Source organism: Salvelinus namaycush, chromosome 5 (assembly GCF_016432855.1).
Source record: "Salvelinus namaycush isolate Seneca chromosome 5, SaNama_1.0, whole genome shotgun sequence".
NCBI lineage: Eukaryota > Metazoa > Chordata > Actinopteri > Salmoniformes > Salmonidae > Salvelinus > Salvelinus namaycush.
This window is the reverse complement of record NC_052311.1, coordinates 73,735,517-73,749,609: the sequence shown is the minus strand read 5'-3', so window position 1 is coordinate 73,749,609 and position 14,093 is coordinate 73,735,517. Positions and strand designations below refer to the sequence as shown.

The window sequence follows — 14,093 nt, the reverse complement described above, 5'->3', positions numbered from 1 at the left end:
CGGTCTGTGTGGCGCAAGACGTGGAGTGGAAGAGAAGATACAGAAGAACGTGCGATCGAGAGGGATAGAGGACAGTTGCTTCGAAGGAATCTCTACCTGAAAATACATCATCTAAGTGATTGATAGTTGGTATTCAGCAGCCTAATTTACTTGAAAGAACTAATGAAATAGTGATTTTGTCAGGCAGCACAGGTAGCAGCTCTATGGAGATGAGATGATGACAGAATGAAATAATAAAGTCATCAGAGAAAGCAAATGTAATATACACAACTGAAATATAATATTAAAGTCATGTGAATCATTAATGGGCAGTCATGGGAATTTTATGAATTGTTTTATTCTGTGTTCCAGCATTCAACCCACAGATTGCGTAGTGCATATGTTTAACAAAATAAACTAAATCGAAAATCGTGATAATTTTTTTTTGTAATGAAAGTGAACCGACCTCAAAAAGCACTAATCGCTCATCACAACCAAAGGCAGGGGTCATTTTTGCTGCTCTCCAAAATATCATTTTTTAGTTTTTAAATTGTACAGAAATGCAGTAAATTAGCTTCAACTCTGTTAAAATGTCTTGGGACCCCCCCCGGGACCTCACTAAAACCCGAGACATTGATTACAGTGAGAACAGGCTGTCTTGGGAAATCTCTTTTCTAAAATGGAAACCCAGTTTGAGTTCACTAACGATGCTGTCCTATTGATTTCTCTCCTGCGCTGTCTAACAGTTTGCCTCTGAGGTGAGGTTTGAAGGCTTCTCCCTCAGAGCCCAGGATAGAGAGACATGGTACAGCCTGCTGCCTTCTGATCCAGGATCCCTTAACAACTCTGACCACAAGCTACACTCAGAGGTGAGTAGTCCTACCCCCCACCTTATCCTACCCCACCTTATCCTATCCTACCCCCCACCTTATCCTACCCCACCTTATCCTATCCTACCCCCCACCTTATCCTACCCTGCCCCCCACCTTATCCTATCCTACCCCCCACCTTATCCTATCCTACCCCCCACCTTATCCTACCCCACCTTATCCTATCCTACCCCCCACCTTATCCTACCCTGCCCCCCACCTTATCCTATCCTACCCCCCACCTTATCATATCCTGCCCCCCACCTTATCCTACCTTGCCCCCCACCTTATCCTATCCTACCCCCCACCTTACTCTACCCCACCTTATCCTATCCTACCCCCCACCTTATCCTATCCTACCCCACCTTATCCTATCCTACCCCCCACCTTATCCTATCCTACCCCCTACCTTATCCTATCCTACCCCCCACCTTATCCTATCCTACCCCCCACCTTATTCTACCCCACCTTATCCTATCCTACCCCCCACCTTATCCTATCCTACCCCCCACCTTATTCTACCCCACCTTATCCTATCCTCCCCCCCACCTTATCCTATCCTACCCCCCACCTTATCCTATCCTACCCCCCACCTTATTCTACCCCACCTTATCCTATCCTACCCCACCTTATCCTATCCTACCCCCCACCTTATCCTATCCTACCCCACCTTATCCTACCCCACCTTATCCTATCCTACCCCCCACCTTATCCTATCCCTTCCTATCCTATCCTAACCCACCCTATCCTATCCTACCCCACCCTATCCTATCCTACCCCACCTTATCCTATCCTACACCACCTTATCCAATTCTACCCCACCCCACCTTATCCTATACTACCCCACCTTATCCTATACTACCCCACCTTATCCTATCCTACCCCACCCTATCCTATCCTACCCCACCTTATCCTATCCTACCCCACCTTATCCTATCCTACCCCACCCAAATCTACCCCACCTTATCCTATCCTACCCCCCACCTTATTCTACCCCACCTTATCCTATCCTACCCCCCACCTTATCCTATCCTACCCCACCTTATCCTATCCTACCCCCCACCTTATCCTATCCTACCCCACCTTATCCTACCCCACCTTATCCTATCCTACCCCCCACCTTATCCTATCCCTTCCTATCCTATCCTAACCCACCCTATCCTATCCTACCCCACCTTATCCTATCCTACCCCACCCTATCCTATCCTACCCCACCTTATCCTATCCTACACCACCTTATCCAATTCTACCCCACCCCACCTTATCCTATACTACCCCACCTTATCCTATACTACCCCACCTTATCCTATCCTACCCCACCTTATCCTATCCTACCCCACCCAAATCTACCCCACCTTATCCTATCCTATCCCACCTTATCCTATCCTAACATATCCTTCCCTACCCTCCCAGACCAACTCTGACCAAAATCTACAGTCGGAGGTGAGTAGTCCTATCCTATCCTCCCCTGACTAACCAGACCACTAGTGTGCCACTGTAGTCATTACTTACTGCCCTACCCAACCTCCTACCCTACCGCCTACGTCCTACTGTACCCCCTGCCTCCTAGACCAACTCTGACCACAAGTTACCCTCAGATGAGTTCTACTCTATCTGACTGCCAGTGTGACCATTAATCACTTTCCTACCCCACCTCCAACCTTCCAGTTCTGTCTGCTACTGACTCACTGTCCTACCCTACCTCCAACCTTCCAGTTCTACCAGCTACTGACTCACTGTCCTACCCTACCTCCAACCTTCCAGTTATGTCTGCTACTGACTCACTGTCCTACCCTACCTCCAACCTTCCAGTTCTGTCTGCTACTGACTCGCTGTCCTACCCTACCTCCAACCTTCCAGTTCTGTCTGCTACTGACTCACTGTCCTACCCTACCTCCAACCTTCCAGTTATGTCTGCTACTGACTCACTGTCCTACCCTACCTCCAACCTTCCAGTTCTACCAGCTACTGACTCACTGTCCTACCCTACCTCCAATCTTCCAGTTCTGTCTGCTACTGACTCACTGTCCTACCCTACCTCCAACCTTCCAGTTATGTCTGCTACTGACTCACTGTCCTACCCTACCTCCAACCTTCCAGTTCTACCAGCTACTGACTCACTGTCCTACCCTACCTCCAACCTTCCAGTTCTGTCTGCTACTGACTCACTGTCCTACCCTACCTCCAACCTTCCAGTTCTGTCTGCTGCTGACTCACTGTCCTACCCTACCTCCAACCTTCCAGTTCTGTATGCTACTGACTCACTGTCCTACCCTACCTCCAACCTTCCAGTTATGTCTGCTACTGACTCACTGTCCTACCCTTCCTCCAACCTTCCAGTTCTGTCTGCTACTGACTCACTGTCCTACCCTACCTCCAACCTTCCAGTTCTGTCTGCAACTGACTCACTGTCCTACCCTACCTCCAACCTTCCAGTTCTGTCTGCTACTGACTCACTGTCCTACCCTACCTCCAACCTTCCAGTTCTGTCTGCTACTGACTCACTGTCCTACCCTACCTCCAACCTTCCAGTTCTGTCTGCTACTGACTCGCTGTCCTACCCTACCTCCAACCTTCCAGTTCTGTCTGCTACTGACTCACTGTCCTACCCTACCTCCAACCTTCCAGTTCTGTCTGCTACTGACTCGCTGTCCTACCCTACCTCCAACCTTCCAGTTCTGTCTGCTACTGACTCGCTGTCCTACCCTACCTCCAACCTTCCAGTTCTGTCTGCTACTGACTCACTGTCCTACCCTACCTCCAACCTTCCAGTTCTGTCTGCTACTGACTCACTGTCCTACCCTACCTCCAACCTTCCAGTTCTGTCTGCTACTGACTCACTGTCCTACCCTACCTCCAACCTTCCAGTTCTGTCTGCTACTGACTCACCGTCCTACCCTACCTCCAACCTTCCAGTTCTCTCTGCTACTGACTCGCTGTCCTACCCTACCTCCAACCTTCCAGTTCTGTCTGCTACTGACTCGCTGTCCTACCCTACCTCCAACCTTCCAGTTCTGTCTGCTACTGACTCGCTGTCCTACCCTACCTCCAACCTTCCAGTTCTGTCTGCTACTGACTCGCTGTCCTACCCTACCTCCAACCTTCCAGTTCTGTCTGCTACTGACTCGCTGTCCTACCCTACCTCCAACCTTCCAGTTCTGTCTGCTACTGACTCGCTGTCCTACCCTACCTCCAACCTTCCAGTTCTGTCTGCTACTGACTCACTGTCCTACCCTACCTCCAACCTTCCAGTTCTGTCTGCTACTGACTCACTGTCCTACCCTACCTCCAACCTTTCAGTTCTGTCTGCTACTGACTCACTGTCCTACCCTACCTCCAACCTTCCAGTTCTGTCTGCTACTGACTCACTGTCCTACCCTTCCTCCAACCTTCCAGTTCTGTCTGCTACTGACTCACTGTCCTACCCTACCTCCAACCTTCCAGTTCTGTCTGCTACTGACTCACTGTCCTACCCTACCTCCAACCTTCCAGTTCTGTCTGCTGCTGACTCACTGTCCTACCTTACCTCCAACCTTCCAGTTCTGTCTGCTACTGACTCACTGTCCTACCCTACCTCCAACCTTCCAGTTCTGTCTGCTGCTGACTCACTGTCCTACCCCACCTCCAACCTTCCAGTTCTGTCTGCTACTGACTCACTGTCCTACCCTACCTCCAACCTTCCAGTTCTGTCTGCTACTGACTCACTGTCCTACCCTACCTCCAACCTTCCAGTTCTGTCTGCTACTGACTCACTGTCCTACCCTACCTCCAACCTTCCAGTTCTGTCTGCTACTGACTCACTGTCCTACCCCACCTCCAACCTTCCAGTTCTGTCTGCTACTGACTCACTGTCCTACCCTACCTCCAACCTTCCAGTTCTGTCTGCTACTGACTCACTGTCCTACCCTACCTCCAACCTTCCAGTTCTGTCTGCTACTGACTCACTGTCCTACCCTACCTCCAACCTTCCAGTTCTGTCTGCTACTGACTCACTGTCCTACCCTACCTCCAACCTTCCAGTTCTGTCTGCTACTGACTCACTGTCCTACCCTACCTCCAGCCTTCCAGTTCTGTCTGCTACTGACTCACTGTCCTACCCTACCTCCAGCCTTCCAGTTCTGTCTGCTACTGACTCACTGTCCTACCCTACCTCCAACCTTCCAGTTCTGTCTGCTACTGACTCACTGTCCTACCCTACCTCCAACCTTCCAGTTCTGTCTGCTACTGACTCACTGTCCTACCCTACCTCCAACCTTCCAGTTCTGTCTGCTACTGACTCACTGTCCTACCCTACCTCCAACCTTCCAGTTCTGTCTGCTACTGACTCACTGTCCTACCCTACCTCCAACCTTCCAGTTCTGTCTGCTACTGACTCACTGTCCTACCCTACCTCCAACCTTCCAGTTCTGTCTGCTACTGACTCACTGTCCTACCCTACCTCCAACCTTCCAGTTCTGTCTGCTGCTGACTCACTGTCCTACCCTACCTCCAACCTTCCAGTTCTGTCTGCTGCTGACTCACTGTCCTACCCCACCTCCAACCTTCCAGTTCTGTCTGCTGCTGACTCACTGTCCTACCCCACCTCCAACCTTCCAGTTCTGTCTGCTACTGACTCACTGTCCTACCCTACCTCCAACCTTCCAGTTCTGTCTGCTACTGACTCACTGTCCTACCCTACCTCCAACCTTCCAGTTCTGTCTGCTACTGACTCACTGTCCTACCCTACCTCCAACCTTCCAGTTCTGTCTGCTACTGACTCACTGTCCTACCCCACCTCCAACCTTCCAGTTCTGTCTGCTACTGACTCACTGTCCTACCCTACCTCCAACCTTCCAGTTCTGTCTGCTACTGACTCACTGTCCTACCCTACCTCCAACCTTCCAGTTCTGTCTGCTACTGACTCACTGTCCTACCCTTCCTCCAACCTTCCAGTTCTGTCTGCTACTGACTCACTGTCCTACCCTACCTCCAACCTTCCAGTTCTGTCTGCTACTGACTCACTGTCCTACCCTACCTCCAACCTTCCAGTTCTGTCTGCTACTGACTCACTGTCCTACCCTACCTCCAACCTTCCAGTTCTGTCTGCTGCTGACTCACTGTCCTACCTTACCTCCAACCTTCCAGTTCTGTCTGCTACTGACTCACTGTCCTACCTTACCTCCAACCTTCCAGTTCTGTCTGCTACTGACTCACTGTCCTACCCTACCTCCAACCTTCCAGTTCTGTCTGCTGCTGACTCACTGTCCTACCCTACCTCCAACCTTCCAGTTCTGTCTGCTGCTGACTCACTGTCCTACCCTTCCTCCAACCTTCCAGTTCTGTCTGCTACTGACTCACTGTTCTACCCTTCCTCCAACCTTCCAGTTCTGTCTGCTACTGACTCACTGTCCTACCCTACCTCCAACCTTCCAGTTCTGTCTGCTGCTGACTCACTGTCCTACCCTACCTCCAACCTTCCAGTTCTGTCTGCTACTGACTCACTGTCCTACCCTACCTCCAACCTTCCAGTTCTGTCTGCTACTGACTCACTGTCCTACCCTACCTCCAACCTTCCAGTTCTGTCTGCTACTGACTCACCGTCCTACCCTACCTCCAACCTTCCAGTTCTGTCTGCTACTGACTCACTGTCCTACCCTACCTCCAACCTTCCAGTTCTGTCTGCTACTGACTCACTGTCCTACCCTACCTCCAACCTTCCAGTTCTGTCTGCTACTGACTCACTGTCCTACCCTACCTCCAACCTTCTAGTTCTGTCTGCTACTGACTCACTGTCCTACCCTACCTCCAACCTTCCAGTTCTACCAGCTACTGACTCACTGTCCTACCCTACCTCCAACCTTCCAGTTCTGTCTGCTACTGACTCCCCGTCCTACCCTACCTCCAACCTTCCAGTTCTGTCTGCTACTGACTCACTGTCCTACCCTACCTCCAACCTTCCAGTTCTACCAGCTACTGACTCACTGTCCTACCCTTCCTCCAACCTTCCAGTTCTGTCTGCTACTGACTCGCTGTCCTACCCTACCTCCAACCTTCCAGTTCTGTCTGCTACTGACTCACTGTCCTACCCTTCCTCCAACCTTCCAGTTCTGTCTGCTACTGACTCACTGTACTACCCTACCTCCAACCTTCCAGTTCTGTCTGCTACTGACTCACTGTCCTACCCTTCCTCCAACCTTCCAGTTCTGTCTGCTGCTGACTCACTGTCCTACCCTACCTCCAACCTTCCAGTTCTGTCTGCTACTGACTCACTGTCCTACCCTACCTCCAACCTTCCAGTTCTGTCTGCTACTGACTCACTGTCCTACCCTACCTCCAACCTTCCAGTTCTGTCTGCTACTGACTCACTGTCCTACCCTGCCTCCAACCTTCCAGTTCTACCAGCTACTGACTCACTGTCCTACCCTACCTCCAACCTTCCAGTTCTGTCTGCTGCTGATTCACTGTTCTACCTTACCTCCAACCTTCCAGTTCTGTCTGCTACTGACTCACCGTCCTACCCTACCTCCAACCTTCCAGTTCTGTCTGCTACTGACTCACTGTTCTACCACCAGAGCATCTTTACTCACTGAGACACGGCTATGTAAACACAGCTTTTGATACTATCAGTTGTTTTCGGGGTTAAAAGCAGACTCAAACTTACACTCCTACAGAGCCCTTAAGGTGTTCACACATCCATTAATCACACTTTTTCAATAAAACACTGCTTAATAAAATTTAAATAAAATATTTAGCCATCTAACACGGTTGGTGTTTCTGTCAGAGAGAGAGAGAGGGGGAGAAAGAGAGCGAGTGAGAGAAAGGGAGAAACGGAGCGAGGGAGTGAGCTCAGTTAGTGTCCATGTTGCTGTCTCTCCGCTCCAGGCTCTGCTGTCATAAAAACCAGTGTTGCTCTAATGACTTTTCCACTACAGATGAATCATGGCTGTTCTATGTAGCGATGGACACACACACACACACACGCTCAGTTATTAAACTCGTAGACTGTTTACTCGTGGTACACACAGCTGATTTACAACACCCATATTGATTAGCTAGTGTCGTTAAATTCCTTTTAGTTCCGTGCCAGGCGGTGTCTACGATTATTATTATTGTTGTTCTGGGAGAGTGTGATTGTAGTAAAAGTAATTGTGCTGATGTTCTGTGTTTACGGTGTTGTTGAGACCATGACTAACTATCTGTTGTGTCTGTGGAACTGAAGGAGAGAGGTGGGGGTTGTGTACTATATAGTGTACTATATAGGGGATAGGGTGTGTGTAGTGTACTATATAGGGGATAGGGTGTGTAGTGTACTATATAGGGTGTGTGTGGTGTACTATATAGGGGATATGGTGTGTAACTCCCAGGCCGGGCCGGCTGTAACTCCCAGGCCGGGCCGGCTGTAACTCCCAGGCCGGGCCAGGCCGGCTGTAACTCCCAGGCCGGCTGTAACTCCCAGGCCGGGCCAGGCCGGCTGTAACTCCCAGGCCAGGCCAGCTGTAACTCCCAGGCCAGGCCAGGCCAGCTGTAACTCCCAGGCCAGGCCAGGCCAGCTGTAACTCCCAGGCCGGCTGTAACTCCATGTCTGTATTTAGATGTGACTCATCCTAAAGCAGATGCATTACTGCACTTTCAGGAAGCTTAGCTTTAAGGCCTACTTGGAGTTGCTATTAATGAAAGTATTTAGGTATTTTCTACTCTTAGTTTGCAGGGCTGAGGTTGAGGAGAAAAGCAGAAAGCAGCCTTTGCATGGATGGAATTCTATCTGTTTACGGTGACCTGTGAAGGAGCTGTCTCTGGCCCTTGTTTGGGAAATGGGATTTGGAGCTAATCCCGGGCCAGAGAGAGGGAGAGGGGGGGAGCTGATAGGGTGTAAACTACGCTAGCTACTTATTAAACTGGCCTAGCTACACACACAGTCTCATAATACCTGATACAGTCGTTGAACAAAGCTGACATTGCTGTAACGTTAGAGGTCAATGAAAGTAGTGAAACATGCCAACTAAATATCAGCATAACGGCTTCCGCTTTCTATCAAGTGGTAATATTTAAATCTAAAGTGTGTGTTGTGTGTGTATAATATGAGTTTTACAGTAATATTTCAATCTAATGCTTGTGTTTTGTGTATGTGTCCATCATCTTTGTCATGTTCTTTCACCCCCTTCTTTCTAACCCTCCCCCCTCTCTCTCTCTCTCTCTCTTTTCTCCCTTCATCTCCCCTCTCTCTCTCTCTCTCTCTCTCTCTCTCTCTCTCTCTCTCTCTCTCTCTCTCTCTCTCTCTCTCTCTCTCTCTCTCTCTCTTTTCTCCCTTCATCTCCTCCCATCTTTCTCCAGGTGTTCCATTACTTCCGGTCTGTTCTAGACCTGGTTCAGTTGGTGACAGTGTCAGATATTCCCAGCTTCCTCCGCTCCAGCACAGAGTTTCACCTGTATCCTTCACATCAGCTGATGACTGAGGCGTCCACATCTCAGATAAACTGTTCCTCTCAGATCTTTAAACTGGAGATATTTAACCACATAGCTGGTTTAAGGGATGGGACTTTCCAGAATGTTACCAACAGTTGTATGTGAACTGCTAGACAGTCACGCTGGAAGTCACGCTGCAGATATGGTCATTTATTTACTCTCTGAACAGGTTTACCCTTGAAACTGGTTTGGGGATAATGAACTTTGTTCTTAGATAATGATTAGCCAGGTCTCATGTGACTGTATCTCTATATAGACTGAACATGATATTTTTCTACTGTCATTGTGTGAAGTAATAACAGATCAAGCCTTACAGTATAAAAGGCATAATAAATAGCTAGATACATCTCCCCAGTGTTCCACACTTGTCATGTACAGTATAATTAATCAGGCCCGAGGGGGTGTGGTATATGGCCAATATACCACGGCTAAAGGCTGTTCTTACGCACAACGCAGAGTGCCTGGATATAGTCGTGGTTTATTTATTTGACCTTTATTTAACCAGGCAAGTCAGTTATGAACAAATTCTTATTCACAATGACGGCCTAGGAACAGTGGGTTAACTGCCTTGTTCAGGGGCAGAACAACAGATTTTTACCTTGTCAGCTCGGGGATTCGATCTAGAACCTTTCGGTTACTGGCCCAACGCTCTAACCACTAGGCTACCTGCCGATATATTGGTAATATACCACAAACCTCCGAGGTGCTTTATTGCTATTATAAACTGGTTTCCAACATAATTAAAGCAGTTAAAATACATGTTTTGTCATACCTGTGATATACCATGGCTGTCAGCCAATCAGCATTCAGGGCTCAACCCAGCCAGTTTATAAAAGGCAATAAGAAACAGCTGGATACATCTCCCCAGTGTTCTACACTTGTTCATCCCTTGACCAATCACAACAGAGAACTATCGTCCAAATCACCGAGAGATAAACGTCTCCTTGATCAGTTCAGATCACTGTCTGGAAAGGTACATCAATCAGTCAGTACTCCTCCAGTGTGTGACTCATTATACGGTGACTATCAGGTAGTAGTAGTAGTAGTAGTAGTAGTAGTAGTAGTAGTAGTAGTAGTAGCAGTAGTAGTAGTAGTAGCAGTAGTACTAGTAGTAGTACCAGTAGTAGTAGCAGTAGCAGTAGTAGTAGCAGTAGTAGTAGTAGTAGTAGTAGTAGTAGTAGTAGTAGTAGTAGTAGCAGTACTAGTAGTAGCAGTACTAGTAGTAGCAGTAGTAGTAGCAGTACTAGTAGTAGTAGTACTAGTAGTAGTAGTAGCAGTAGTAGTAGTAGTACCAGTAGCAGTAGTAGTAGTAGCAGTAGTAGCAGTAGTAGTAGTAGCAGTAGTAGCAGTAGTAGTAGTAGCAGTAGTAGCAGTAGTAGTAGTAGCAGTAGTAGTAGCAGTAGCATTAGCAGTAGTAGTAGTAGCAGTAGTAGCAGCAGTAGTAGTAGCAGTAGTTGTAGTAGCAGTAGCAGTAGTAGTAGTATAGCCCCATGGGGCAAATGCAAATGGAGAACTTGGGACTATAAGGTTCAATCTGCATTTGTGTGGAAATGTAGTTATTAACATAGCCCTGTTCACTACCTATATGGTACTAGAAATACCCCAATACATGTTGTTACGTTCAAAATGATAAAATATAAAAATAGTTGACACCATTCAAACCAATTAGGGTTCAGAACTTTAAAGCCAATTCTCTCCGAATCATCTTTTTGCACATAGAACCTTCTAGTTCCAAGCTCTAGATATGTCAAATAATGATTTGAGGTGCGTTTTGTTTACACATTTTGTTTATACTCCAGGTAGGGGCCCTGTTCTCTCTATCCTGTACGGTCAGCTCCATGGCTCTACCCCCTGCCTCTCAGCTCAGCTCCCAGAAGTGGAAGGACTTCATGGCTAAGAGACCCAAGACCCTGTCTGGTAGGTACTGCATGTGGATCATCAGCTACAGCCCATGTGTGAGAAAAGGGATTGGCTCCGTGTTGGTCCTGGATCGACCGTCACAGAACTTAAACAACCAGAATTAAGGCAACAAGAAGAACCAAGGCACTCTTTATACTATATAAACTTCTCTAGGCATTCCTATGGCTTTTTCCCTACATATAACCTGGATGTGTGTTCTTTATTTTCTACTCATTTTGACCTATTTGGTTTGCCGTAGTTCCATATGTGGAGGTGAAGGGTGAGAGCGGACACTACTTCCTGTTGGTCCAGGGGTCAGAGGGCGGAGGCTGCAAGGCCCGCATGATACACTCAGCCAATCAGATCAATGGAGCCGCTGCCATGGCAACCGTCAATGGGCTTCTGAAAGAAAATTCAGTGTCGTCTTCAGGTAAGAAACTTTAAAATAAATAAATGGTGAACAAACAAAGATCTACTCTATGAAATGTTGTTTACATTATGATTGGTGACTTACCTGTCAATATCACAGACAGTTAGGATGGTCTGCTGTCAGCTTGGTATCCAGCGGTCTTTAAAGACTGGCTCGGAGGCCTCCTCTCTTTGAGGTCATTCACTGTTCCTTGGGTCTAAGGCGGTGCCTTCTTCAGTCGCCACGGAAGTTGAAAAGGACAAGAAGAATCCCTCTGGCTAGCTGATGCTTTTATCTACCTCTCCATTTCCTAACACTCTGTCTAGTTTTAATCATTTGAAAATGGTAAAGTAACCCAAGGCGTTTATACTTGAAAGTTATGTATAGAAAGTCGGAGGCTGAATTATAAAATGGCCCAAGCACTATGTACTACTTCCTTTAACTCCTCTTTCCTCTGAATCTTTAACTTGTTCCTCAACTACATTCAGCTGCCGGATGGTTTTTTCTTCTTTCTGGAGTGGATGGTCGGGGGGGGGGGGGGGGGGGCAGAACGTAATTACAAATGATTTGTAGACTGCAAATTGACTGCAAGAGTCCCAAACAGATATAATATTTGACTGAAACATAATCATTTCAAGCCTTGCTTACATTTGTATAAGATCACATATCTCTCTATTATGCGTGCCAATACTTGGGAACAGATTTCCTAAATTAAAATCACTTGGAACTGATTTCCTGGTGTTTTTACAGTCTTATGTCCAAACTAAAACCAAAATAAAACCACCCGCGGGCCACCATTTGGGGAACCCTGCTCTAACTTTTCTGACTCTTTCCTCTGGATATTTACCTTCTTTCAGAGATAATAAAGCCCTGTAGAAAGACAGATAGACATACCTCTGAGTGAAACAGAGGACGAAGAGAGAAGACACAGCAGTGTAGTCTCTCTCTCTTTTTCCTCTCTCTTTCCTCTCTTTTTCCTCTCTCTCTCTCTCCTCTCTCTCTTTCCTCACTCTCTTCTCTCTCTCTTTCCTCGCTCTCTTCTCTCTCTCTTTGCTCTCTCTCTTTTCTCTCTCTCTTTTCTCTCTTTCCTCTCTCTTTCCTCTCTCTCTCTTTCCTCGCTCTCTTTTCTCTCTCTCTCTTTTCTCTCTTTCCTCTCTCTTTCCTCTCTTTTTCCTCTCTCTCTTCTCTCTCTCTTTCCTCGCTCTCTTCTCACTCTCTTTCCCCTCTCTCTCTTTGCTCTCTCTCTCTTTCCTCTCTTTTTCCTCTCTCTCTTTCCTCTCTCTCTTTCCTCGCTCTCTTCTCTCTCTCTTTCCTCTCTCTCTCTTTCCTCTCTCTCTTTCTCTCTCTTTCCTCTCTCTCTTCCTTCCCTCTCTCTTTCCTCTCTCTCTTTCCTCTCTCTCTTCCTTCCCTCTCTCTTCCCTCTCTCTTTCCTCTCTCTCTCTTTCCTCTCTCTTCCCTCTCTCTTTCCTCTCTCTCTCTTTCCTCTCTCTTTCCTCTCTTCCTTCTCTCTCCCCACCCTCTCTCTCTCCCTCCCCCTGCTGCGTTAGCCCTGTGGACTGGGAGCATGCTGTAACAGCCTGTTGTACAGTATAAAGCATGCAGGCTTCCACGTTCATTCAGAGAGCACATTTTGTTCCGTTATGAAATGCCCCAAAAGAAGAAAGATGTTGTACTTTTAAAATATATTTCATGCAGTTAACAGAGGCTCTTATCCAGAGAGACTTACAAAGAGTTTGTTTTCTTTTACACAACTCTCATGGTGCATTTATTTTCTGAAAGAGAACATAACACGGTGAAAGAATTGTTCCCTCTCTTTCTGACTTTTATGACCCTCACTCTGAGTACCTTCAAAGATTAAAGCGTAAGAATGGTTCTTTTATACACCGACTCTCATGTGGCATTTTCATTCTCAAAGAGACCATAACAAAATGGTGGAAGAAGCAATAGTGCCTGAAAGGTCTTCCTGTTCCCTTCGCTCTCTGTAGGAGTTTATTATATAAAAACCTTAAGGAAAAACCTTTACTCATCAACCATTTTCCTTCTGAAAGAGAACAAAATGGAGGAACAAGCAATAGTTTCTAAAAGGCCCTGCCGTTCTGTTCTGCCTTTTTTTCTGTTACGCTCTCTCTCTCTCTCCCCCTCTCTCTCTCTCCCCCTCTCTCTCTCCCCCTCTCTCTCTCTCTCTCTCTCTCTCTCTCTCTCTCTCTCTCTCTCTCTCTCTCTCTCTCTCTCTCTCTCTCTCTCTCTCTCTCTCTCTCCCCCCCCCTCTCTCTCTCTCGCTCTCTCTCTCCCCTTCTCTCTCTTGCTCTCTGTTTTGCTTTCTCTGTCATTCTTATACGACCCTCTGAGAACTTTGATGAAAAAGATTCAAGGCAGAAAGAGTCTCCTAACGGGCCTAAAGTGAAGAGACTAATAAGACCAAAATGCTTTAATAATTCATTAGAAGCAGTTGCATTATTTGGAGGTTGTGTATTAAAGGTGTAATTAGCCGTGAA

At 47.4% G+C, this 14,093-nt stretch overlaps 1 protein-coding gene across 3 annotated transcripts in view; it reads left to right on the top strand.

Annotated features, from left to right (window-relative positions):
- Window positions 1-14,093, top strand: part of LOC120048892 (MDM2 binding protein) — a 66,790-nt gene that overhangs the window by 10,172 nt on the left and 42,525 nt on the right. For 2 of the 3 annotated variants that reach the window (XM_038995202.1, XM_038995201.1), the window contains exons 8-13: window positions 726-848; window positions 2,262-2,291; window positions 9,159-9,253; window positions 10,197-10,263; window positions 11,090-11,207; window positions 11,449-11,619. In XM_038995202.1, the coding sequence (XP_038851130.1) occupies window positions 726-848; window positions 2,262-2,291; window positions 9,159-9,253; window positions 10,197-10,263; window positions 11,090-11,207; window positions 11,449-11,619 (604 nt within the window). The remainder of the gene's footprint in view (window positions 1-725; window positions 849-2,261; window positions 2,292-9,158; window positions 9,254-10,196; window positions 10,264-11,089; window positions 11,208-11,448; window positions 11,620-14,093) is intronic. The other variant, XM_038995203.1, reaches the window with a different exon arrangement.